Genomic DNA, 27,022 nt, shown 5'->3' with positions numbered 1-27,022 from the left:
TGCTTTTACTTTTAATGCTGGATAATATCTTTATTTGTAGAAAAGAAAGGCATGCAAGCATTTTAAAAGCTTTATATATATAAACAGTAATCACTTAATGAGTCGCAATGCACATATAAAAGGGAATTGTCCAGAATTAAAACTGTAACCAAAACTACGTTTTCCTTTTCTGTATTTATGTAAAATATTTAACTCTGTTTTCACTAAAACCTTTGTAAAGCATCATCACTCAAGTGAATGTCTTCTCAGAGAATGTTGGGCACCATGCACCACCCGTAATTCTTAAAGAACAAGAATAAGTTCAAATCTTCCAAGACTCTGCTGGTACTACAGGAAAGAATGAATTCTAAATTCCTTCTTGGGGTCTGCATTTCAGGCTAATGCTACCTCCCTGAGGGAAAATTCTTTAAATGTTCTAGAAAGCATAATCATGCCTAACCTCAGTGGAAAATTATGTGTTTAAAGTCAGGGAGGTCCTAAAATAAAACTATATCTGTGGATAAGGATTAGTTATATGGAGAGAATGAGATGGAGTTAATTCAGGGTAGACATGGGATTTGAGGGATTTCTCTTCACTAAGCATTTATCAAGGACTTGCACGGTGATTTGGAGTTGAAAGAAACACCATTCTTAACAGACAACGCTCCCAGCACTGTCAGGGAAATGTCTCACACACCCAGGACTCTCAGATAGGGTAAAATGTGGAGGAGCATATTGTGCAAGGGAGGTTTGGAGAAAACATACCACATCAAAGAGGCTTCCTGGCCAGGTAGCCTTTAGGACCAGAATGGATTTCAACATGTGAAGATGGAGTTGGCTTTCCAGGGTGGAGGGAAGAGCATGAGGAAAGGAACAGAGAAGGGATGTACAGAGCAGTGCAGGGAACATTGTGTAGTCCTGCCGGGTGGGACCTAGGCATAAAACCACGGTCTTTGGAGGAAGCTCTACTGAGAGAAAATCTTAACTCCTGGTGAAGGCAACTTCAGAGGCTCTCAGGCAAGCTGGGCAAGAAATCCCTACCAACACACCAAAGAGGCCATATACCCCCTAAAAACGTCCAAGGCCCTGGGTTTAATGTCCAGCTCAGCTACTTCAAACCTATGTGACTTTAGCCATTTGCTTAACTTTTTCAGTCTCAGGACCCCAACTGTAAAAGTGGGAGAGAATTATATCTGCTTTGCCTTCCTTACAAATTGTCATAACTTCAGGGGAAACAATGGGCACATTGTCAAATACTTCTTGCAGTCAGTTATCTGTTGGTGTATGTGAAGCTCCTTAGAAAATTGTTACCATTATCCTTTTATTGACATCACATAATAAGATCCTTGAGACCAGGGAACATTGCACATGATTTTTTTTAAAAAAAAGGTACTTGGATGAAAGAAAAAATGAACAAGTAAATGAATAAATGAATGGATAGTGTTTAGAGCCCTCCAATTAGAGAATAGAATCAATATCCTACCTATGCTGAAACCTGCCCACTGTCCTTTGACTTTTGGGTTGTTCAGCCTAGTGGGAGCTCCGAGTTAGTGGTGATCACTCGATGTCATGGTAGAGAAGGAAGCCTGTGAATGTGGAGTCATTGACATTATCTGCATAGAGCCCCATTTGCTCTCCACTCTCATATACCTGGAGCCAGACTTGGTCCCCCATCTCCAGATGGAGGAGCACAGAGCCAGAGGCCTGGTCCACATTCTTTTCCTGGTACTGATCGTAGGTGAAGAGCACAGCCTTGTCCTTCTTGAAAAGGCTGACCTTCACGTCCTTCATGTAAACAGTGATGTGGTAGGAGAAGTAGTACAGCCCAGGAATGTTGCAGTGGAATTTGCCAGTGGTGTCATCATAGTGGCTTTGCTGATTGTAGAAGATCTTGGTAAAGCGAATGGGAACATTGGGGACGGTGACCCGTGCCTCCAATCCCACACTGAATGCTGAGCGGTATACATAGGCACTTTCTCCCGGTTCTCCTTTCCTGCCTGGGATTCCTGGAAAACCTCGGGGACCTTCCACTCCAGACACTCCAATCTCACCAGAGTCACCCTTGGGACCAAGAAGACCTAGAGTATGAGAAGACCTCAGTGACCACAGGAAACAGAACTCCTGCCAAAATTGTTTCTAACCTGAAATACTGTCTGGTGACCCTCACCCACAATCTGTTCAATTTATAGAGCAAGGGACCAGTAGCAGCTCCCAAATGGAGAGGAATGCCACCTCCTCCTTCCATAGCTCCCACAGCATAGCCCAGAAGGCTTGGTAAGCTCGTCTCCAACCTCATATCCTGAAGATATCCATCATGGACCCTCTGCCTTACTGGCCCTCTTTATGCTGGTTCAATCCATCCTACTTTTGCTCTTCTACTCCCTATGTCTAGGATGCCCTCCTTCCTCTATTTGGCCTCGCTCAAGCCCTGTCTCCTCTTGAGGACTTCATTGTTAACCCAGGTCAGCATTGAGTGCACTTTCTCTCTGTTCCATACTTTGGGTATTTGTTCACATTCAGTTTGGCATATTTGGAGGGGACACTAACACAGTCTTATGCATTAGACTTATCTTCTTAACTAGGCCAAGAATACTCCAAGAGAAAGCCTGCATCCTGCAGGAGGTGTGCAGTTAAATGCCAACAACTAAAATGGGAAATAAATAGAAAGGAAGGGGAATAGATATATGAACAGATTAGGTATAAGGACAAGGGTGGGCATAGGAAAGGGGATGGGAAAGGGATGCCAATACAGCAGAATCAAAGGGTATTTGATTACTTGGGAACCACCTACGCTCACTAGTGGAGGACCAACCCGGGACCACTTCCAGTTGCTTGTGGAAAGCTTTTTGTGTCTAGGCTATAGTCAATAACAATGCCCCCTCACAGTCCTGGAAGCCCTCCTCTACCCAGGAGCCTGGTCTGCAATGGATGGGACCAAAGAACTTGTTCTTACCTGTATCTCCTTTCTCACCCTTCTGACCAGGGACGCCATCTCTACCATCGCGGCCTGGGATCCCATTGTGGCCAGGAAGCCCTGGGATGCCCGCTATCACACAGGCCCCCTTGGGTGGGAGGAGCAGAACTCCAGGCTCTTCTTGCGTTGTGGTGTCCTGGCCATGGCTGGGCAGGGCTAATAGCAGTAGAACGGCTTGCAGCAACAGCATTCTGAGTCCTAGAATCCACACCTGCCCTGTCAGCCATGGGAGAGGAAGATGCAAAGCAGATCCCACACAGGATATCCAATCAGGACCCAGGCAGGATTCTACCCATCTCAGCAGAATCCATTTCTAGGAACTGTTCTCTCAATACTCACCTCTTCTAGGAAACTTCCCTATTTCACCCTAATCTTTTTCTGCTTTTAAATTTTCAATATTTAGCATTTTTCCCTATGCATAGTCTCTCCTCAGCAGGATTGTGAATTCAGTGAGGATAGAGACAGCACTCCTCCCATTTCCCCACATTATACCTAAGCATGGGACCAAGTACAAGGAAAGCTCCAAGAGTCAAGTTGCCAATTAGCCATCTTTTGACTTTTCTAGGAATGATGACGTAGAGTAGTCCACTCAACTCTAATCAACTTCTCTTTCCCTGGCTCTTTTTCTTCTCTGCTTCCTTTCTCTTTTTTTCTGTCTCTATTCTTCCTTCTTTCTCTCCCATTCTCTTTCTATCTATCCCTCTCTCTTGGGTCATGTGTTTGACCATTTGTCATATTAGACACACACACATACAAGTACACATACATTCACATATACTTGCAGAGACTCACCTTGAGTTAAGATACCAGAGAAGTCCACTGGCCCTTTGCCTTGGACACCCTTAGTTACTCCTCACCTGTCTAATCCCTCCACAGCTTTTAGGACACTGTTTGAATACGGCCTCTTTCAGGAAGCCCTTGCTGTCCTCATACCCTCTTCTGGGTTGGCTGTTCCTCTCTGTGCTCCCCCTTGCCCTTGCTTATCTCTAATACTGCACTCCTGGCATGGTACTGTAATTCTTGACTGGCTTACCCATCCCCTTATTAAATTATGAGCACCTGGGGACAATGCCTTACGCACTACAGTACAGAGTAGGGGCTAAATAAATATTTGTAAAAATGAAAAAAAGAAAGAACGAGAGCCAGAGAGAGGGAGCAAGAAAGGGAAGGAATGACTAAAGAATGAAAAAGGTAGAAAAGAAAGGAGGAAGGAGAGGTAGGAGGTATTTGAAACATGTAAGCTCAAGTGGCCCAGGTGGCCCAGGCACTCGCTGTGACCTGTTCAGGACCTCTTCTAAGAGGGCTAAGGAGGGAAGATTCTGAGACAGAGAGTCCCTGGGTAACCTTAAGTCCCACATCTTCCCATTGCTCTCTTAGCAGGGAGATGGGAAAAAGCACCACAGAGAGGGAATGGGTCTTAGGATCCTGGGTCAGAGGCATCACTAAGACTTGCTGTGGGGTTTGAAAGGAGGTTAATCCCAAGAATGTGATTCTAATTGAAACACAGTTTATATGTATTTTTCTTACCCTAAATAGTCACTATTTTTCATTAGTTTGCTTGTCTTTTTCAGATTACACAAAGTCTTCAAAAGTGTGTTTGGTTTCAAGAGACAGCTACCTCTCTCAGGGATGCAGGAAGGACCCCAATTGGCAATCTTACCCTAGAAGATGTGCAAGGTGCTGGGGATCCCCCTCCTATGCCCCATTACCTGGGGTTCTATATTACCCTCTCCAAGCGACACTACCAACTCATCTTTACTCTACATATATAATCTATGTGTATAGTCATTACATATAGTAATATAAGCACATTGAAAACTACAGAAAACAATCCTCAATTCCAATAATTTCCCTCTATTTTTACATGTAGTAGAAATCATACTTTCCATTGAAATTTTAATGCCCTATTTTGACATTGTCATTTTCTAGTTTTTGTAATCACCATTTTAAATGTCAATGTGATAGTCTACCAAGTGGTATGACCAAAATATATCTTGACCATTTCCATTTTGTTGGGCTTTTAGTTTATTTCCATTTTAAAATATTTTAAAGCTGTGACGAACACCTTTAGGTATATAGCTTTTCTCAAAATTGGAGTATATTCCTCAATAGCATATTCCCAGAGGGGAAATTACTGGGTCAAAATGTATGAGCAGGGAAGCGGACTTGGCTCAATGGATGAGTGTCTGCCTACCACATGGGAGGTCCAGGGTTCAAACCCAGGGCCTCCTGACCCATATGGTGAACTGGCCCACACACAGTGCTGATATGTGCAAGGAGTGCCGTGCCACGCAGGGGTGTCCCCTGCATAGGGGAGCCCCATGTGCAAGGAGTGCATCCCATAAGGAGAGTCACCCCGCGTGAAAGTAAATCCAGCCTGCCCAGGAGTGGTGCCGCACACTAAGACCTGACACAGCAAGATAACACAACAAAAAGAGACACAGGATCCCAGTGCCACTGACAAGAATACAAGCGGACACAGAAGAACTCACAGAGAATGGACACAGAGAGCAGACAACTGGGGGGGGGGGGGCGGTGAGAGGGAAGGGGAGAGGAATAAAAATAAATCTTTAAAAAAAAAGGTATGAGCATTTTAAGGCTCTTGATCCATTTTGTGAAATTGCCCTGATATATTGCCACCAAGTAGTATGTTAGGAAGTGTATAAGAGGGCCTATCTTAACTTCCCACACTAGCTTTGGATATTATCATTAAAAATTTTTTTTGCTAGTTTAGTGAGCAAATGAAATGGTATCTTACTGCTTTAGCTTGCATTATTTGATCATGAGTGAGTTGGACTTTTTACTAAAAGCCTATTTCAAAATTTAATTTCCTTATGCATGATACAACTGCTAGTTCTGTTACACCACTTTGTTAGGGACTCGGTGTTTTTTAATCAATTTGCATGAGCTCTTCTATTAACACTTTTCTTATATACTGTGACTATTTTCTCTCATTTGCAGATTTTCCTTTTGTTTTTCCTGATTTTCAGAAGTACAGAAGTTTTAGTTCTTATACACTCAACTCTATTGCTATATTTTTCTTTTTTTCTCAGTGGTAAACAGTCTTTATTCATGCTAGGGTTTGATAAATATTCTGTAGTGGTTTTTTCCCTATTTTTTCTATTGCTTGAGATACATATATACCTATATATATAGATATATAGATATACATATACATATATATTTTTAGGAGTTACTGGGGATTGAACTCGAGACCTCATACATGCAGAGTGGGTACTCAACCACTGAGCAACACCTGCTCTGCTAATGCTGTGTTGTTTGATATATTTTAAAATTCACTCTTTAATCCATTTCTGTTTTGTTTTTGTTTTGATTTTGGTGTAAGCTGTGATCTAAGGTATCCAAATGATTTGATTTTCCTCTATTTGCAGGCTAGTTGTTCAAACAGCTTTAATTAGTCTTTTTCCTCCCTTTGATTTGATGCATCATTTATCAAGTATCGAGTTCTAATAATAATATGAGCTTACACGTAAAGTAGGAATCAAGAATGAGACCGACATAAAAAAAGAGACAACAAATATCAACAGATATAGACGCTGCCCCTAAATTGTCACGAGTCCCCGTTCAAGACCCATCTATGTGTACCTCTGTCACCCTCTACTGGATCCAGAGGGCTCAGAAGAATGTTCTTAATAGGGGCGGGAAATAAAATGAGAGATACCTTAGGCTTGGCTTGTCCCAAGATAAGAAGGAAGAGGTGAGTTCGATAAGAAGACAAGGGGGAGAGACTAGTAAAGGCCTTTTGTATACAGGGTGAATGCTTGTTCTGAGACTTTTAAGACTTCTATATATCTTTAAACATTCATACTACTTGTCACTTATACCCTTTCTTCTTGTGGATTTAGCAATAAACATCCTGAGAACTCAGAGAGTCTCTGTGCTTGTATTCTCCAGGGATCAGGAGATGAGAATCTATGAGACTGTGTTCTTTTCCATTGGGAGCAGGAGGAAAGAATACAGGATATGTGAACTGGTGGGGGCAGCTAAGGAGAGCCCCAAAGATAAAGAGTGATAGGAGCTTACCCCCAAATTCTTAGAGGGAGCACAGAATCAGAAAGACTTTAGAATTCTCTGATTCCTCCTCCTCTTTTAAATATCAAGATCCTGTTCTCCAACCCCAAGGGAAGATGCTCTGTAGCCAAGACTTCAGTGTTACAGGCCAGTCTGGGCTCCATGTATGGCACAGGGTGAGGTACTGCAGAGGGAATAGGGATGATTATATGGCCCTAGGAAGTTTCTGATGCTAAGAACAGGTTTTAGATGAAGAAAGTTGTCTTAATATCGAATTCTGGACAGAAAACCAGCAATTGATAACAACTAAAGGTCAGTGCAGAAGAGGTGAATTTTCAAAATAATTTTATTTCAAACTGTGTGTGTTCTTCATTTAGACATAGCAATTGTTACACTTGCTTTTGAAAGACTTTTATTTTGATAGAGAAATTCATCATTAAATGAAATTGAGGACTATAATCTAAGACTCAATCTTGCCTACAAAGAAATATTTTACATAAACCATGAAGCTAAATCCCAAGTACCTCATAATTATTTTCCTTTGTAGAATACCATTTGTAAAGTCTTGACCTCACTTAATATTTCATTTAATTCTCACAAACATTTTGAGAAACAGACTGGGTAAAATAAGAGTTGCAGTTTATATAGCCAAAGTGCCTGGGCACAAATAATTTGTTCTTACCTGTTATATTTTCTGTCTTATATGTTTGTTAGTGGATTAAACAATATAGCCCACGTAAAGTGCTTGGAGTGGTGCCTGGCACATGTAAATGCTTAATAGATGTTAGCTATGACTTGTAGCCATTTAGAAATGACAGTAATGGATTCCAGAGAGGCTAAGTATCTTGTCCAAGATCCAAGATCGCAGAGCCAAACATAGAGGAGCTGGAAATCAAATCCTGGTCTTCCAGAGCCTAGTAATGAACGTGTCGGCATGAGCCTACAGGAGGAAATGCACACCATGTGCACACGTACTGCCTTTTGCTATTCTACTCCATATGGAGGGGAAATGAGAGTTTGAAATAGGATGAAAAGAGCTCTCAGTTAGGACAAAAGTGACCTTATTTCTAGTCTAGGTTCCACCACTACCTGCTGAATGTTTTACTTTCCCCAACCTGGACCTCATGCTCTTTGCCTGTACATTTTGATATTAATCCTTATCTAGCCTTTTCCACAACACTGTCGTGAGAACCAATTGGTAAGAAGTATGAGGTATTTTGTAAAGCATTCCACACATATCAGGAAAGGGATGCCAACAAATAGAGCCACATACTTTGGACCACATGCTATATGTCCATCTCCCCCTTAAGCTCATTTCACCCGCCCCAAACTCAGTTCTCACAAGAGAAATCCAAGGACAAGAAAGAGTCAATAACTTTTGCCCAAGGATAACAACTAAATAAAAGGACTTTTGATTTGAAATCCAAAGTCTGAGTTCTCCTATTGCACTGGCTTTCATGGTAAATCCCATACAAACATGGTTATGTCAGCTTTTAAAATTATACAAGGGATGGCCATGATGTTCTCTGGATACTAAGGGGCCATGTCATGATCTCTTATTTTCATGTGATAAAATGTATGAGAAATTCCACTTTGACCTGCTAGAATTTCACCAGTAACAGCAGAATTTTGTGCAATGCAAAAACAGGGTCTCCCATGGGACTGGCAGGGATGAAGCAGTATGGGGGTAGGAGGTCACCAGACCTGGTGCCAGCTCCTCCAGCATGAAAGGGCATTAAAGCACAGTTCACAAAATCCTCAAATGTCAGAGACAGAGAAACCCCAGAGGTCATTTCACCCAGTCCTGCTTTTACAAATGGAGAAGTCTAGTGGCAGGAAGAGGGATGTACTTGTTAGATCCTCACAGAAGCCAGCTCCCATGCTTGGAGCGTTCACACATTATTTATTTTCATCTTTACAAGAACTCCATGAATGAAGAAAAATGACCCCAGTCTTAGAGATAAGGAAACAGAGAGATCATCATGCACTGCCTTTAAGAACTATTATACTGAGCTTCTCAAAAAACTCAGCTTCCTAATCTGCTAAATGGGATCATATGAAATCAGGAACAAGAGAACACTTTAAAATGGACAAGGGTATTTTGAAGTATAATTGCATAAGGCACTTTGAAAACCTTATATTTCATTTAATTGCCCCCATAGCCCAACTTTTGACTTCACTGTATGAAAGAACCTGAGACTTGAAGAGGCTGAGATGCTTGCTTAAAATCTTATAACTACTGGGCTTAATTACATGAAATTACCATTTCTAAATGTAAAAAATGATAGAATATTGGCAATTTCACATGGTACAATCTAATGGTAAATGGAAAACCAGGAATCAACTCAGCTCTGCTCAGCTCCCAGGCAGATTGCCTGAAAGCTTTCATCCAAACCTAGGAGACTTGTCAGTATCCCCATGCTCAACACACACACACACATGCTAACACTCACTTATACTCTCAATGACTGGTAAAACAGAACAACCCTCCACTTCATTTTTCATATCATTCTCTTTCCACATAAAGGAATACCAGGCCTTCCAGTTTGAGAAAGAGAAAAATGGAAAGCTTGTGCCTGCAGCCACCTTAGAGAGGACAAAGAGCAAGTCCTGAATCCCTTCCTAAGAGTCAACAAGACTTAAGGGATAGAAGTAACAAGGCCTGATAATTAAGCTGCAGGGCTGCCTCTTTCATTCAAGAACAAAGCTGAACAGAGAGAGAGAGAGGGAGAGGGAGGGAAGGAAGGAAGGGAGAGAGGGAGGGAGGGAAGAAGGAAGGAAAGAAGGAAGGAAGGAAGGAAGGAAGGGAGGGAGGGAGGGAGGGAGGGAGGGAGGGAGAGAGGGGAGGGGGGGAGAGAGAGAGAGAAAGAAAGAGCACATGTGAAAATGTTAAAACTTGGTAGGTCTGGGTATCTGGGTGAGGTTTATGTTGGAATTTTCTATATGGGGCTTGTATTATTTTTGCAACTGTCCTGTAAGTTTAAAGTTATTTTAAAATAAAAAGTTAAAAAAAAAGAAAAAAGCTGACAGCATCCTGCTCCTTTGGACACAATCTACTAGTGTAAAGGGCCTCTGTCCCAACTCCCTAACCATGTCAGGAATAGCCAGCCTTATCCCTAATGTGGTTGCAAAGAGTGAGGTGACTGTGCCCTGGTAAGGCTTGAGCTGAAAACCAGAACCTCTCCAGACCAGGAGCCCACATCCTCTGGCCTATGAGAAGCCAGTCTGAGCTCTAAAATCCCTCCCACTCTGACCTTCTGAGTCCATGGCAGAAAGAAACCAGGATGCCTCAAAGGCAGTGCTTACTGAGTTAGGCAGGAATGATTTGGCAAACACCAAGGATTTCCAGGTGCTTCTGTCAAAATATTTTTTTAAAATAAGATTTGCCATATGCTCCTACTCTACACAAATTCAATTGAAACTTTCAACCACCCTGTGAGATATCTATGTCAACATCCTCATATCTACAAATCACTCATCGTTACATGTCATGATACTGTGTCCGGTCATAGATTCTGCTGAATAGAATCAAGTGATAGAGCTGGCTTCCAACCTCCGGTCTGTTTGAGGTCAAAGCTCAGACTTTTCTCAAGCTGCCTTTTTTCATCTGCTTCTTTTCTGGCTTTACTTGGTCAAGCTCAGAGGCGATTTATCTCCTTTTCTTCTTCTATCTAATAGCATTCCATCCCTGAAGGAACCCTCCCACCTCACTTTATTTCCCCCCAACATTTTTTTCATGGTAGGCACATTGTCACAAAGTGAGATGGGCATAATTTAGGAAGGTCCCAGGCATTTTGACCAGAAGAGCAACCCCGTTCTTTCTTAGAGGTGTGGGAAAACTGAGGAAGACAGCCAAGGCCTCTTTGCCTCTGCCAGAGCTTCAGTGACCAGAATTTTGCCTGAATGCTTTTCCACCTTGCTATGAGCCTGAGCATATCCCAGCCAGAGTCTATCTCACAGGGCAGCCCACCTGCAGCCCCAGGCATAGAACTTCAATAGAATTGCTCTTACCCTCCAGTATGGAATCAGACCCAGAAGCTGAAGTCAGGATGGAAGGAAGGAGGAGATGGCCCAGTCTCAGCAGCCTCCTACTTATAGGGCAGGCAAGCCCCACCTCACAGCTGGCCTTTCGCATTGGTCACCAGGCAAAGGCAAGAGACCAATGGGAGGTGCCTTAGATCTCCCACCCAGGGAACTTGGTGTAATCCATCTTGGGCTTGAGAAGCCAAATGGAACTTCAGTCAAAATCTCCCATTTCCAAGCCTTGGCCCTAGTTTTTGCCTCCTACCACAGTAAAAGAAGATGGGTCAAGGGTAAAGACCACAAGCAAGAAAAACAAGATATTTCTGTGTCTGAGGGAGAAACTTCCTCATGTAACTGAATTACCCAGTCATTCAGGAGAACTCCTATACCCCACAGATTTTCCCTAAGAAGTAAGGGTACCACAAGTATTGAGGAGGAAATCAGGGGGAAAATTCCATTTACAATAGCAACAGAAAGACTCAAATACCTAGGAATCAATTTAACCAAAGAAGCACAGGACCTATATTCAGAAAACTACAAAACAAGGCTGAAAGAAATCAGAGACAACCTAAACAAATGGAAAGCCATTCTGAGTTCATGGATTGGAAAACTAAATATCATGAAGATGTCAATCCTACCCAAAATGATTTATAGATTCATTGCAATACCAATGAAAATTCCAACAGCCTACCTTAGCAAAGTAGAAAAGGCAATTACCAAATTTCTTTGGAAGGGAAAGTGCCCCTGAATAGACAAAAGCATTCTGAAAAGAAAGAGTACGTAGGAGGACTTTCACTGCCTAACTTTGAAACATATCACAGAGCTACAGTGGTCAAAACAGCATGATATTGGCATAAAGACAGACACACTGATCAGTAGAACAGAATTGAGAGTCCATAAATAAACCCTCAACTCTACAGCCAACTGGTTTTCAACGAACCTACCAAGTCAATGTTAACGGGATAAAACAGTCTCTTCAATAAATGGTGCTGGAAGAATTGGATATCTATAGCCAAAAGAATGAAAGAGGATCCCTATCTCACTCATTATACAAGAATCAATTCAAAATGGATCAAGGACCTGAATATAAAAGCCAAGACCATAAAACTATTAGAAGAAAATGTAGGGAAATATCTTAAAGATATTGTGGGATGTAGTGATTTCTTAAACCTTACACCAAAGGGCAGGGAACAAAAGAAAAAATAGATAAATGGGACCTTCTCAAATTAAATACTTTTGTGCCTCATAGGACTTTGTGAAAAGGGTGAAAAGTCAGCCAACTCAATGGGAAAAAATATTTGGAAATCATGTATATAATTAGGGTTTAATATCCATGATATAGAAAGAGATGTTACAAATCAACAATAAAAAAAGAGATGTTACAAATCAACAATAAAAAAAGAGATGTTACAAATCAACAATAAAAAGACAATCTGATTTAAAAAATGGGCCTGATTTTTTAATTGATAAAAAAAAGGACCTGAAAAGACATTTGACCAAAGAAGAAATACAAATGGCAAAAAGCACATGAAAAAATGTCAACATATCTAGTCATTAGAGAAATGAGATATCATTTCACACCAATTATACTAGCCAATTTTAAAAAGAGAACTACAAATGTTGGAGATGTAGAGAGATGGGAACACTTATTCACTGTTGGTGGGAACGCAGAATGGTATAGATACTGTGGAGGACTGTTTGGCAGTGCCTAAAGAAGTTGAATAAGGATTTGTCACATGATCCAACAATGCCACTACTAGTTATATACCCAGAAGAACTGAGAGCAGTGACACGAACAGACATCTGCACACCAATGTTCATAGTGGATTATTCACTATTGTCAAAAGGTGGAAACAACCTAGCTGTCCATCAAATGATGAATGGATACACTATGGCATATATACACAAAGGAATATTGTGCAGGTCTAAGAAGAAATGAAGTTGTAAAGCATATGACGATATGGGTGAACCTGGAAAATATGATGTTGAGTGAAGCAAGCCTGACAAAAAAGGACAAATACTGTATGATTGTGTCATTATGAACTAAACATATTGTATAATTTCATGGGGTTAATAACTAGAATATGGATCACCAGGAAATAGAATGAGGTTAGAGAATGGAAAGCTGAGGGTTAACATGCACAGAATTGGTAAAAAGGTTGTATGTTAATCTTTGGAAATGAATAGAAAAGTTGAATGCACAACAATGTTTTTAACTAGTAGTGCTACTATAGGGGTATGACAGTGGTTGAAAGGGAAAGTTAAGGTCATGTAAATTACTGAAAGGAAAGCTAAAAAATGTAATATGGGAGTGTGTAGCACAGTAAAACCTCATGTAAAGTATGAATATGAGCAATATTGCATATATAAGACTGTTTTTTCTTTGAAACTGAACAAATGTATATTAATGTTACAAGATGTTAATATTAGACCAAAAAACCTATTATGCTAAGTGAAAGAAACCGGACCCTAAAGTACTATATATTATATGGTTACATTTATATGAAATGTAAACATAAATCAATTTATAAAGATGAAATTAGATTTGTGGTTATGTAGGGATGGGGAAGGACAGTGATTGAGAAGTGACTGCTAAGGTATGTGGAATTTTTCTCTTTGGAGTAATCAAATTGTTCTAAAATCTTTTGTGGTGATGAATGCACAATACTGTGATTATACTAAAAGCCATTGATTGTACACTTTAGATAGATAGAATGTTATGTGTATATATCTCAACATAACTGCTTTTTTAAAAAAAGAAGTCAGAGTACCAATTAGCGTCATGCTGCTGCATGTTAACACCTGGTTAGTGTGAAATTGTGTAGTTCAGACAAGGAGGACTTCAGAGGGGAAAAAATCTGCTGGAGGCTGTAATAGGGTGAGAAATAGAACTCATTCTCCACTTTCCATCTCTGGGCCACAGATTTGGGAAGGACCTTCTACATTAATTCTGAAGATTCAGGTGAGGGGAAGTTCCTGGGGGTGATAGGGGGCATGGCCAGATTAAGATCTTTAAAGGCCCTAAATTCTAAAAGATTATTGAGCCTCCACCCATATATATTAATAATTCAAATTCAAATAATTCAAATTCAATTTACAGAAAATTTACATAAGTGCACAATTGGAATATCATCTTTCAAAGTTTACTTGTTCTAACATTCAGGGTAGGAGTTTTTACTTTTTAATAATTAATAGATTTTATTTTTAGGATAGTTTTAGATTTACAGAATAATTGAGCAGATAGTATATAGAGTTCCTTGTACCAACCCCACCCAGTTTCTCCTATTATTAACATTCTCCATTACTGTAGTTCATTTGTTACAATGAATGAACCAATACTGATGCATTATTATTAACCATAGTCCATAATTTACATTAAGGTCCACTCTTTGTGCTGTACAGTTCTATGGGTGTGACAAATGCATAATATGTGTCCACCACTAGAGTTTCATATAGAGTAGTTTCACCATCCTAAAAATCCTTCACTTATTCATCCTAGTCCCCTCTCACCCCAAGTTCCTAGGAACCACTGACCAATCTTTTTACTGTCTCTATAGTTTCACCCTTTCCAAAGTTTCATATAGTTGGAATCATACAGTCTGTAGCCTTTTCAGACTGGCTTCTTTCACTTAGCAATATGTATTCAAGCTTCCTCCAAATATATTTGTTTCTGATAGGTTATTTCCCTTTATTGCTGAATAATATTCCATTATATGAGTATACTACAGTTTTTTAATTTATTCATTTATTGAAGGGTTTCTCAATTGCTTATGATTTTGGGCAATTATGAATAAAGGTGCTATAAACATTTGTGTGCAGATTCTTCTGTAGATGTAAGTTTTCAACTCAATTGGTTAAATATTTAAGAAAAAAATTGCTGGATCATATAGTAAGACAATGTTTAGCATTGTAAGAAACTGTCATACTCTCTTCAAAGTGGTTGTACCATTTTTCATTCCTACCAGCAATGAATGAGCATTTCTGTTCCTCCACATCCTCATTAGCATTTGATACTGTCAATATTGGATTGTAGCCATTCTAATAGGTATATAGTATCTCATTGTTTTAGTTTGCAGTTCCCTAATGACAAATATTAAGAAACTTCCCATCTGCTTATTTGCCATCTGTATATCTTCTTCAGGTTGAAGTTTTGAAAGCTCACTTTATATGTGTATGAGGCCTTCTTTTACTTGCATCTTAGACATATGCCTAATTTACCTTTTGGGGATCCAGCTGTGGGTTAGGAATAGCCTGTAGGACTGGTGACTGCCACTCAGTTAGATGTCCTTAGAAGGCTTAGGCTTTAATGACAAAACTCATTGCTGTGGGGAACAGATGTGGCTCAAGTGGTTAAATGTCTGCTTCCCACATGGGAGATCAAGGGTTCAGTTCCTGGTGCCTCCTAAAAAACAACAACAAGAAAAACAAATGAAAAAACAACTCAGGGGAGCCAACATGGCTCAATGGTTGAGCACCACCTTTCTACATACAAGGTCTTGGGTTCAACGCCCAGCACCTGCTACCTAAAAAATAAATAAATAAAAATTCATTACCATGAACTCTTTCTTGGAAAATCCATGTTCTGTTTCTAAACAGCAGGATTGGACTCAGCTCTTGAAAGCCACAAAGTCTGATGAATTAAATCATGACCCCAGCAAGGGCTTCCCAGCAACCATTTCTACATGAAATTCTGAAACAGAATATTCCCAGTCAAAGGCTGGGCAAGTATCTGCTTAATCATGAATACCACTTCCACTGGCTACAACGTCTGCAAGCCACCAGTAGAGGAAAATTCCCCTATTTGAGCTTTGGCCCCCAGCTAATATGCAAATGTCTCTATAAAAGTCACATTAGGTCATTGGTATCTTATTGAGATTGAAGTTGAGGCCATTTCCAAGGGCTTATTGGTGAAGATGTGGGACCTGTGAAAATGTGGTTCTGTGTAGTTTAATGGGTGGGTTGGACTGAGGAGAAAACAAAGAGAAACTGCTGCAACTCTTAATTATATCACTTATTTTCACTGTAGCAGTTTCTTGTTTATTTTATTTTTGGTTTGGGTTATTTTCTGTCTCTCCTTATTAGAATGTAAACTTCATGAGAAAAAGGGCTTTGCCTATTCATTGTTATGGATCTTAACCCCCTAAAATAGAACTTGACACAAGATAGGCATGATAAATGTCAAATGTATGAATAAATGATCATATTTAAGCTTCCCTTGGAGAAAGTACTAATTGTCTCTATTTAACTAATGAAGAATCTGGAGTCCAATGAGGTTAAATGACCTGTGCACAGCATGGATCCAAGATTTGAACCCAGACCTGACCAACTGAAAAATCCATATTCTTTCATGTCCTTTGCACTTTTTTTATAAGGAGATACTGGGGATTGAACCTGGGACCTTTTACATGCAAAGCAAGTGCTCAGTCACTGAGCTACACTTACTCCCTTCACCCTTTCTGATGGACTATAAGACCAAAGATTCAAGGAAGTGCTTTGGGGTTGGCATAAAAATTGTTTTCCTCTGATCTACAGGAATGCAACTGGTTACAGGAGACTTTAACTATTGCATAAAGTGGAATGACTTTAGCCCCAAGATCATACCAAGACAGTGCTCTGTCTGGCTGTAAGCAAGTGACATTGTGAAAGCCTATCATTTTGAGAGGAAGCAGAGTAACCTTTGTGCACATACAGAAAGCATGTATGTCTGACCCACAACGAGATGATACAACAAGGATACACAATGAGAAACAAGCAAGAAGCAGAGGTGGTTCAAGGAACTGCGTGTCTCCCTCTCACATGGGAAGTCCCGGGGTTGGTTCCCAGTACCTCCTAAAAAGAAGATGAGCAGACACAGAGAGCGCACAATGGACATACATAGAGAGCAGATAGTGAGTACAAGCAATGAGGTGGGAGGGAATAAATAAATAAAATAAATCTTTAAATAAAATATAAACAAGGTAAAATCCAGCTTTATTTTTCCATATTCCTAGTTAGTGACCCAACACTAAACATTTTACTGCATATTATCTTTTCTGTCCTAATTTCAAATGCATTTCCACATACTTTTTTCATTGCATTGGGGTCTATTTCAGATTTCTCTACTCCATTAATTTTACCTGTTTATTGCTCATCGGGAATAAATATCCTCTTGGCAAATGAAAATAGCATGATATAATGCTATAAGATGTGACTATTAAAGTCATACCTGAGAGTTTATCCATTAATAAAACACTGCTAGAGTAAAGATACAAATACAAGATTGCATTTTATAAAACTTTCCATCCTGATACACTGACATGGAGCCTGGCAAATAAGAGGACTCCATATATGCTGACTGAGCACAGAAATGCTAATGTGGTAGTGAAAACTTCAGACTAGGAGTTGGAATACCTGTATTTGTTCCTGCTCTGTTGCTGGTTGGGTGATCATGATACGTATGAAACGATGGGTAGCTGGGAAATGGCTTAACTTCAGTTAAGGTGTAATCCAACTTAATTGAGTTGGGCTGGATGACTGAAGCCCTTTATAGGCACAGTGGAAGTCAGGTGGAAAAAGAAGCCACAGTGGGCAGATAGAAGCTGGAAGACAATGGAATCCAGAAGAGAAAGGAGAAGATGCTACCCATAAGCACTGCCTTTAACAGAAAAGCCAAGGACCAAGGATTGCCTACAGCCAGCCCCAGAATACTACCATCTTCAGGGAGAAATTGCCTGCTGACACCTCAATTTGGATTTCTCTTATCCTCAAAAGCATGAGCCAATACACTCCCATTGTTTAAGCCAATACACTATATGGTATTTGTTTTAGCAGCTAGGAAACTAGAACATTCTTTACTAGGGACTACACTTCTGTGGTGGTTTGTAGCTGTATGTACCCCAGAAAAAACATGGTCTTAAATCTAATCCACTCCTGTGGATGTAAACCCATTGTAAGTAGGACCTTTTGATGAGGCTACTTCAGTTAAGGTGTGACCCCCTTGTATTAGTCAGCTAAAAGGGTGCTGATGCAAAATATCAGAAATCAATTGGCTTTTATAAAGAGTATTTAGCAGAGGTAGAAGCTTACAGTTACCAGGCCATAAAGCATAAGTTACCTCCCTCACCAAAGTTTAATGCCACATGTTGGAGCAAGATGGCTGCTGACGTCAGTAAGGGTTCAGGTTTCCTGGGTTCCTCTCTTCCCGGGGCTTGCCTCTCTCTGGGCTCAGCTGCTCTGTTAGCTCCACAAGGCCAGCTGTAGACTATTAGGCAAACAGCTTGTTTCTCTTCCCAGCGCCTTCTCTCTTTCCTCAAGACCAAGCTCCTCTGTGTACTTACTTCCCAGGGCTCCAGCTCAAGACTAACCTCCCTTCTCTGCGGTCATTTTCTCTGTGAGTCCCCAAGGGGCGGGGACTCAATATCCTACTGATGTGTTCCAATCAAAGCCTTAATCATTATTTAATTAAGTAAAAGTAAAACCTCTGAATCCAATACCCTTTAATACACCCAGAAGACCAGTTTACAAACATAATCGAATATTTCTTTTTGGAATTCATCAATAATATCAAACTGCTATACCCCTCATTCAGGATGGGTTTTAATAATATTACTGGAGACCTTTATAAGTGGAATGAATATGGAAAGACAGCGACAGACAGAGAGAGAGTGAAAGCCATGGGAAGCAAGAAGCTGGAGCAGAACCCAGAACAGAAGGACCAGACCAGGAGATGCCACATGTGCCTTGCCATGTGGCAGACAAGCCAAAGATTGCTGGCAGCTGGTCTTTGGAACAAAAGCAGTGTCTTGATGATGCCTTGATTTAGACATTTTCACAGCCTCAACAATCAGCTAACAAATTCCCATGGTTTAAGCTAACCCATTTCATGATACTTGCTTAGAGCAGCAGCCGAGGAAACTAAAACACATTCCAAACCCTCCTTGAAGCCTGAAGTGGCTATGCAATTATGTTTTCACCTTTGGAATGTTAGAGAAGGTAATGTGTGCCTCTTCTCAGCTGTGTCTTAAGACATTGCACATGTGATCCCTCAATCTCTACTCCCTACCTATGAACTGGAACACAGACATACCTATGACCTCATTTTGACCATACAGGCAAGGAAGACATGCTAGAGGATGGGGGGGGTGGGGGTGGAACCAGATGGAAGAAGCCTGAGAATCCTAACTGTGTGGAGCAGAGCAGTCTTCCTTCCTGCTCTGGACTGTTACATGATGTAGAAAAAACTTCTTTATTCTTTAAATCACAACATTATAGGCTTTCTTTGTTTTAAGAGCTTATACATGAGATGTGGTATTTCGCAAAGGAAACAGTTTTGTGGTCCAGTAAGTTTGAAAAAGGATGCGTTTAACAAAAGTATGCAACTTTCCTTCCTGTGGAATTTCTCTGAGCCTGGATAAATGTTTGTGCTTGTTATTTTGCAGAATAACTTAAGGGAAGAAATTGCTCATCTCATATTCTCTTGCCAGTTCTGAAAACATACTTTGGGAACTGATGATTTGGATGAATTCTATTTTTTCTAAATATTGCATAATGCATAGCTGGTGTTTAGTATGCATTCAGAATACCACCAAATTGTACAGATTCGGCTGCCTTTAGCCCAACAACTTCAGTCAGAGCCTTTTATCCAACTTCCTCTAGAGGAAAACAGGCAATATCATAAAAACAAGGGGGAAGCAGAGGTGGCTCAAGCAACTGAGCTCCTGCCTACCATATGGGAGGTCCCTGGTTTTGTTCCCGGTGTCTCCTAAAAAAAAAAAAACAAGCTGGCACGACGGGCAGCCATGGCAAGCTGACTCAACAAGAGACACAAGAAAAACATCATAAGAGACTCAATAGAGCATGAAACAGATGTTCCTAGTGCCTCCTAAAGAGGACGAGCAAGACAGCAAGCTGATGCAACAGGTGGGCACGGCAAGCTGAAACAACAAGAGACACAAGAAGAAAACTACAATGAGACACACAGAGCAAGAAACAGAGGTGCCTCAAGCAATTGGGTGCCTCCTTCCCAAATTGGAGGTCCCGGGTTTGGTGTGGGGAGAAATAAATAAAATTAACCCTTAAAAACAAGGGATTTGAACAATTCTTCCTACAGTTTTAGGAGATTTTGGTTTCAAGGTTTGGTATTCTTTCTTATCTAAACAAATGGTAAGATAACAAAAGCTTTATCCACAGCAGAGTCATCCTTTTTTCCCCTATTTTCAAAGGGTTTAAAAATGTACTGCAACCACAATTCAGTCAGTAACTATTTCCTGAGTTATTGGCCCTGGAAAAGAGGACAAAGTAGGACAGAGGGGACTGGTATTAAAATCCTCTGGTTACCCACCTGTGACATGAGGTTTGTGGAGAGGTTCTCCATGAGGTTCTTCCTTCTATGAGGGCTCTGTGTTTAGGCACTTCGCATTCTGCCAGCATGATGACGTGTGGCCAATTTCATAGATTCAAAAAAAGGTTGAGGGCTAAAAGACTGAGAAAGTTTTGAGCTGTGTTTCTGTAGTGAGTAGCTGGCTGTTCAACGGTCAAAAGTATGTGAGTACTACCCCAAATAGTGGGGCTCCTAAGGGCTCCAGAGACACCCAGGTCCTACGGTCATGGCAGATAGCTCCAGAGTTTGGTGCTTGCCAGTGGGCCCTACTTTGGAATTTGTGCTCCTGAGTGTGACAGAATAAGACTCAGATGTGACTTCTCTTTACATGCCTCTTCTGTCCCTTTTACTTGAACCTATAGTTGGTGCTGGAGTCAGTAGGTATACATCCAAGAGACTTGAATCTCTGGGCTGTCCATAGCCAGCTGGGCCCTGAGCCTCAGGAGAATTGCAACACCTACACTCCAGTTCACTGGAATCACCCAGGACAACTAACAAGGAAGTGAGGATGGACAACTACCACACCAAGGAACTGAGAGAGTCTACACCTGCAAGCAAGAGAGTCCCATCCATTAGCCATATGGGATCATAACCCCTTCTCAATTTAAGGTGGAGTTGGCATCACCAACCCAGAATCCTCAGGATTGGGGGATGAAATATGGACTAAAGTGGACTTACAGGTATTTTACTATGGACATATTTTGATTCTAGCAATGAAAGAAATTATATCATTGATGTGGAAACAGTGGCCACTGGAGGGGCTGAAGTAGAGGAGAGGGAAAAAGAAGTATAATATGGGGGTATTTTCAGGACTTAGAATTGTCCTGAATGGCATTACAATGACAGATACAGGCCATTATATATCCTGCCATAACCTATAGTATTGACTGGAAAAGAATATAAACTAAAATGTAAACTATAATACATGCTTAGTGGCAATGCTCCAAAATGTGTTCATCAATTGCAATGAATGTACCACACTAATGAAAGAAGTCGTTAATGTGGGGGAAAGTGGGAGATGTGAGGAGTTATTTATGTAACATTTTATGTAATGAAAGTATCTTTTAAAAATAAATTAAAAATATATTTTTTAAAACTATTTAAGAGGACCCAAATGATGTGTCTCCTGAGGTTAACAGAAGCCTGAAGATTCTGCCATTCAGTTAAAAAATAATCCATTAGCAGTTTTTATATATTGTCAGAGCAAAATGTATAATTGTGATTGATAAGATAATCAGAGAGGCATGATCACCAAATTCTGATGAAAAACTTTACAATGTTCTCAGTAAGTTAAATTAATAAATATACATATTTATTATATGTATGCATACACAGTCAACATCGAATATGTGAACTTACATTATAAAGTGTGATAATGTGTCATCACAGATTTTGTGGGACTATTCTTTCTTTTGCCTAGTCATGTCCAGGGTTGTTAACGCAGCAAAGGACTCTACATGCTTTTAAAACCCCAACCTGTTGAGTTCACAGGACTGGGGTGCAGCTAAAGCAGGTCCTCCTCTTTGGGAAAGACATCCCCATTTGGTCATCTGGCTATGCTGAGCCCCACCGTGTGCCCTGTGCCCTGTTCTGGTCTGCAAAACTTCCTTAGCAGACGCACACAGCGGACCTTCTCTTCTCTGACTCCCTGCAGCTGACTTCACCTGCCACTTCACAGCTGCTGGTCTCAACTCTCCTCTTTTCCTAAGATGTTTACGGTATAGGAATCAAAAGGTGGAGAGGAAAGGACTCATCTCCAAGGTAAGTGGAAGGAGTGAATGGACCTGTGAAAATAAGGGTGAGGGGATAAAACTAGGAGTGTGCTAAAGATTTCCATAAATGTCCAATGAACCAATGTTCATAGCGGCATTATTCACAATTGCCAAAAGATGGAAACAACCCAATTGTGTCTATCAACCAATGAATGGATAAACAAAATGTGGTCTATACATATGATGGAATACTATGCTGCAGTAAGAAGAAATGAAATTGGAACGCATATGATAACATGGATGAATCTTGAAGACATTATGCTAAGTGAAATAAGCCAGACACAAAAGGACAAATAATGCATGGTCTCATTAATATGGACCAAATACAAAGAATTAATGCAAGGAGTTAAAACCTGGAGAGCTGTGAAGGAGTACTGATGCTTAATGTATGTAGAAGTTTTAATTAACTTGACTGTAAAAATGTACCAAAAGCCTAAATACAAAACAAGAACCATAAATCTTCTAAAAGAAAATCTTCAAGACCTGATGTTAGGTGGTAGATTCTTAAAGGAGATAAGAGGAAGATGAGATGGACTACTGATGCTTAATGTATATAGAAGTTTTAATTAGCTTTACTGTAAAAGTGTGGAAATGTATAGAGTTGATGGCAACACATTATAATGAATAACAACTGGTTTATAAAAGGGAAGTGGCTGGGAAGAGTAGTCTAGGGATGTAAATGACAACTAAAAGAATGCTAGAGAATAATCTAGGGACTGAATAACACAGTAGACCCAGAGGTGGATGAGAATTGTAATTGATGGTACAGATGCCAAGAGTGTCCTTGGTGAGCTACAGCAGATGTACATCATTATTGTAGGGTGATGGGAATGTGGAGAAGTATGGGTAAAACACAATTGGTGTGACCAATGGACTGTGGTTAGCAGCAACACGGTAATATTCTTGCATTCATGCCAAAGATGTACTGTGTTGATAATGAGGGGGGGTATGAAAAAAGTGTGCCAAATGTACGCTATGGCCCATGGTTGGTGGTAATAGTCTGATGATATTATCTCATAATCTGTAACAAATATTCCACCACGGTGTGGTGGGTTGGTAAAGGGGTATTGTATAGGAATTCCATACATGAGCATGATGGTTTTGTAAGTTCACAACTTCTGTAATAAAAAGATATTTTTTAAAAATAATAGCATGTGTTGGGAAAAAAACCACCAAATGTAAGACATGGACTATAGATAGTAGTAATATTTTGATGATGCTCTTGCATAGTTTGTAACAAACGTTTCCCAACAATGCAAGGTGTTGGTGGAGGGGTGATGTATGGGACCCCATATGACATTATGCATGTTTATTTTGTAAGTTCACAACTTTTACTATACACTTATTGTTTACATATGTTCACATATGAATGATATACTTCAATAAAATAAACAAATCAAATGAACCCTAATAATTCCAAATCTAACTCTAAAACTCACTCTAAAATCGAAAACCTGCAAAGCTCAGTGTGCTCAATAAGTCACTCTTTCTCAGTTTCAAACTCACCCTTCTATCCTCTTTATGATGGAGGGCTAAGAGCCCGCACACAACTTGCCTCTTCCCTCAGCTGCTCCCTGGCAGACTTTGCCAATAGGACAACTAACCTGAAGGCTGGAGGAGGGAGAGTGGACACCCCATCCTGCTTGCTTCTGTCTGTCTTGTCAGCATTCCCCCAGCAACCAGTCTTCACCTGGATGGTGACAGTGGGCTCCAGTAGGAGCAGTGTGCCATTTTTTCCACACTCCCATAACTAGGTCTCATTGTGCTTGTTGGGAGACACAGCACCAACTGGCTGTACCCCCTCCTCAGAGTTCTGTTTCCATATCCACGGACCCTCACCCCAGTTCTTGAGGCATCTGCACCAGCCATGTAGCGCCACCTCTAAGCCTCCTAGTTGTGAAAATTCCAACCCTTCCTTTGTTCCCTCAGTCCTTGGAGTAATAGTTACTTTTGCAGTTAAAAATCTCTGTGATAACCAATATTAATTTTTTTGTCTTTTTAGTTCTCCAAGAGCTGAGTAACAAATATTTACATTAAATTTTCCCTGTTAAAATAACTAATACTTATTTTCAACGATTGGGCCATGACTATAGTAACTCTAAAACTAAACAATTTTGAAAACACATATTCCTTAAAACTAAATGAGTAAAAAATAACAGAAAAAATTAAAAGCTAAAAAGGAAAGAAAACAACAAAAGTAACTGATAACTCAGAAACTAAACAGCTCAAAAACTGACAAAAATTTCAGAAAATAAAGAATTCAAAAATTTAAAAACAAAAGTCAACAAAAATAATTGGTGAAAAAATAAATAACTAAAATTTGATGAAATATCTAAAATCAAGTAAAATTGATTTACAGTAAATAGTTAAATACTCAAAAATCACTCAAAATTACAACTGGAAATAGAATAATTTTGAAAAAAAAACCCAGATACTAGATATTATAAAAATTTTAAAAGCTATTTAGTTCGAAAACAGGTAACTCAAAATGAAATAATTGCAAATAAGTAACTGAAGAAAATTCGCTGAAAACGAATTTCGAAAAAATTAGCTTTAAAAAATACAGTAACTGAAAACTACAAAATTACATAACTGGAAAACTAGCTAAAAATACACAGATAAATAACGACTAAAACTAAAAATAAGAAAGTCAATAATAGTAACTCTAAGTTTAAACCTAATAGAACTCAATTAAATATTTCAGGAGTTAACGTGGAAACCAACTCTTCTGAAATGAAACAATCTAGGAAGTTCAGAACACAAGCACAGCTCGGTGGGGCCTCCCGGTCCGCTGCGCCCGCTGGCTTTGAACCCCGCAGAGCCCCCTCGGGCTCTTCCCGGGCTCGAATGAGCCCTCCCAGCGCCGCCTCGGCGGGCGTGTGCCGCGCCGGCCGCTGCGCTCTCACCTCGGCCTTCCGAGCAGCCCCCAGGCTCCCCCGGGAGGAGGGGCTCCGCGGGCGGGGGCGCGCAGCCCCAGGGCGCCCTTTGGTCTCTCCGGGGCGGCCCCTCCGCGGGCCCCGGGCCCTTGGCCGCTCGCGGCTCTCGGGTGGCGGCGGCCCCCGCGCCCAGCGCAGCCTCTGCCCGGAGCGCAGGCGGCCCCGGGGCGGCTCCGCCGAGCCTACGGCCGAGCGCCCGGCGGCGCAGGGGGCTCGCGGGGGAAGAGCGTCAGTGGTCGGCGGCGGGGGTCCTGGGGCGGCCCTCGCCCGCCGCGGCTTTGGCCTGCGGCTCCCCTGCAGCGGCCAGCGCGCCCCCGGGCGCCCCGCGGCGCTCCTCGCTCTTCTCGGCTGCCCTGAAATTCCAAGAAGAAGGTCAGAGGGACAGTGGAAACGGATTCGCCTCGTTTTCTTTCCTCTGTCATTCTCACCTGCCCCCCTCCGCGCCGCCTTCTTGCTCTCCCTGGGTGCTTTCTCCCGTCTCCAGGACGACCGCCTGGGAGGCACAGGCTCCATAACTCTGGTCCCACTGGAAAAGTCCCGAGGCCTGGGAAGGAGGGACAAGGGCGCACCCTCAGAGCCACGCGGCGGGGTGGCAGGTCCGCGCGGCCCCGCGGGGTTCCCTGGGGGTGGGGGGCAGCTCTGCCCACGCCGCGTCGCCAGCAGGAGCCCCTAACGGTGACCAGCAACCAGGCAGTGCTAAGGAAATGCGCGACGGGGGGCTGGTGGGGGTCTAATCCATGTGAAGACCCTCCGCTTCCTGGATTAGGAGGGTCCCTGATGTGAGAACCAGGAAAGAGGGGGAAAGAGGGAATGCGGGAGAGGAAGAGGAAGCAGCTGGCGCTTATGAGGAGGAACGGAGAGAATATGAGAGAAATAAGGAAATAAATTACCCTCAGAGCGCTGCTCTCCTTTTCCACTTCTGCACCTTCGCTATCCTCAAAGGCTTCCGTGGAGTTAGATGCTGTGCTGGAGAGGCCTTGGGGAAGGAAAGGGAAGAGCTTGGGCGGCTGTGGGGTGGCGGACTGGTCCCCACTGCCAGCGGCAGGCTGCGGGCGCCAGGCAGGGCCTGTCCTCATCTCTAGCTCTTACCCTCCCAGGGCCTCCTGCTTCACCTGGGCCACGAGGGGATGGATGCGTCCGTGAGCTCCAGGTTCTCTTTTCCAGCTCTGAAATGCTGAAACTGTGGCTGAGAAGAAACGTCCACGCAGTGTTCAGTAGCCTCCTTGTCCCTCCAAGGAAACGGTCATTGTCTGCGCTTCTGTGTGTGGAAACTTCCTGCCTTCCCTCTTTGTTCCTTCCTTCTCCCTCATTCCCATCCCCCTAGTTACTGAGCACTCCCTGTCTCCTTGGCAGCCTGCACCAAATACCACTGCTCTCCCAGATGGGAAAATCAGAGAAACAAGCAGGTACATCCCACCCCTCTTTCTCCAGTGAATCAATTGGCCAATCAGTTAGCCAACACTGAGTGACTACTTTGTGCCTGGTGTGACATTAGGCATTTGTCAAACTGGAAGCCTCACCGGTACCCCGTCAGGGTCTTAGCCCTGTGTTACAGATGAGGAAACCGAGTTAATAGAGGGCGAATCCCTTGGCCAAGCTCCCCGGGCCTGTGGGCACCGCAGCTGGGTTCTGCAGCTTTCCGGCCTTTACCGCCACACTCAGGAAAGACGGGAATCGATCCTCACGCGGTCACAGATCAGGAAGGGAGACAAGCCGTGTGCATAAAGAGCCACCAGGCAGCACCCAGCAGTGGGTCAGCTGCGTAAGGGATCCCACAAGGACCTGACTGAGGGGAGGTTTCTGTTGGTGAGAATTCAGAGGGAGGCGGCTGGGGCCTTGATGCTGGGCAGGAAGTCAAGAGCAAGGGATGGAGCCCTGTGCAGGGGTGGGTGTTGCTTGAGCTTGGCATTTTCTTTTTAGTTATTTAAGTTTTAGAGTTAATTTTATT

General features: G+C 41.8%; 1 protein-coding gene across 10 annotated transcripts; it reads right to left on the bottom strand.

Annotated features, from left to right (window-relative positions):
• On the bottom strand, positions 1-27,022 carry ADIPOQ (adiponectin, C1Q and collagen domain containing). 10 transcript variants are annotated; one of them, XM_071214675.1, is made up of 6 exons: positions 26,164-27,022; positions 25,965-26,050; positions 25,503-25,618; positions 15,227-15,410; positions 2,933-3,169; positions 1-2,057 (listed from the first exon to the last, which is right to left on the bottom strand). In XM_071214675.1, exons 5-6 carry the CDS (start codon positions 3,141-3,143, stop codon positions 1,537-1,539), a joined length of 732 nt encoding a protein of 243 aa, XP_071070776.1. In that variant the 5' UTR covers positions 3,144-3,169; positions 15,227-15,410; positions 25,503-25,618; positions 25,965-26,050; positions 26,164-27,022; the 3' UTR covers positions 1-1,536. The 10 variants fall into 10 exon arrangements, with proteins under 10 accessions (XP_071070776.1, XP_071070777.1, XP_071070774.1 ...); XM_071214676.1 differs by having other exon boundaries at positions 26,187-27,022; XM_071214673.1 differs by having other exon boundaries at positions 2,933-3,164; positions 25,965-27,022.

Source organism: Dasypus novemcinctus, chromosome 4 (genome assembly GCF_030445035.2).
Source record: "Dasypus novemcinctus isolate mDasNov1 chromosome 4, mDasNov1.1.hap2, whole genome shotgun sequence".
In the NCBI taxonomy this organism is placed as follows: domain Eukaryota; kingdom Metazoa; phylum Chordata; class Mammalia; order Cingulata; family Dasypodidae; genus Dasypus; species Dasypus novemcinctus.
Note: the sequence above shows the minus strand (reverse complement) of the source record. Positions and strands in the feature narration are given on the sequence as shown.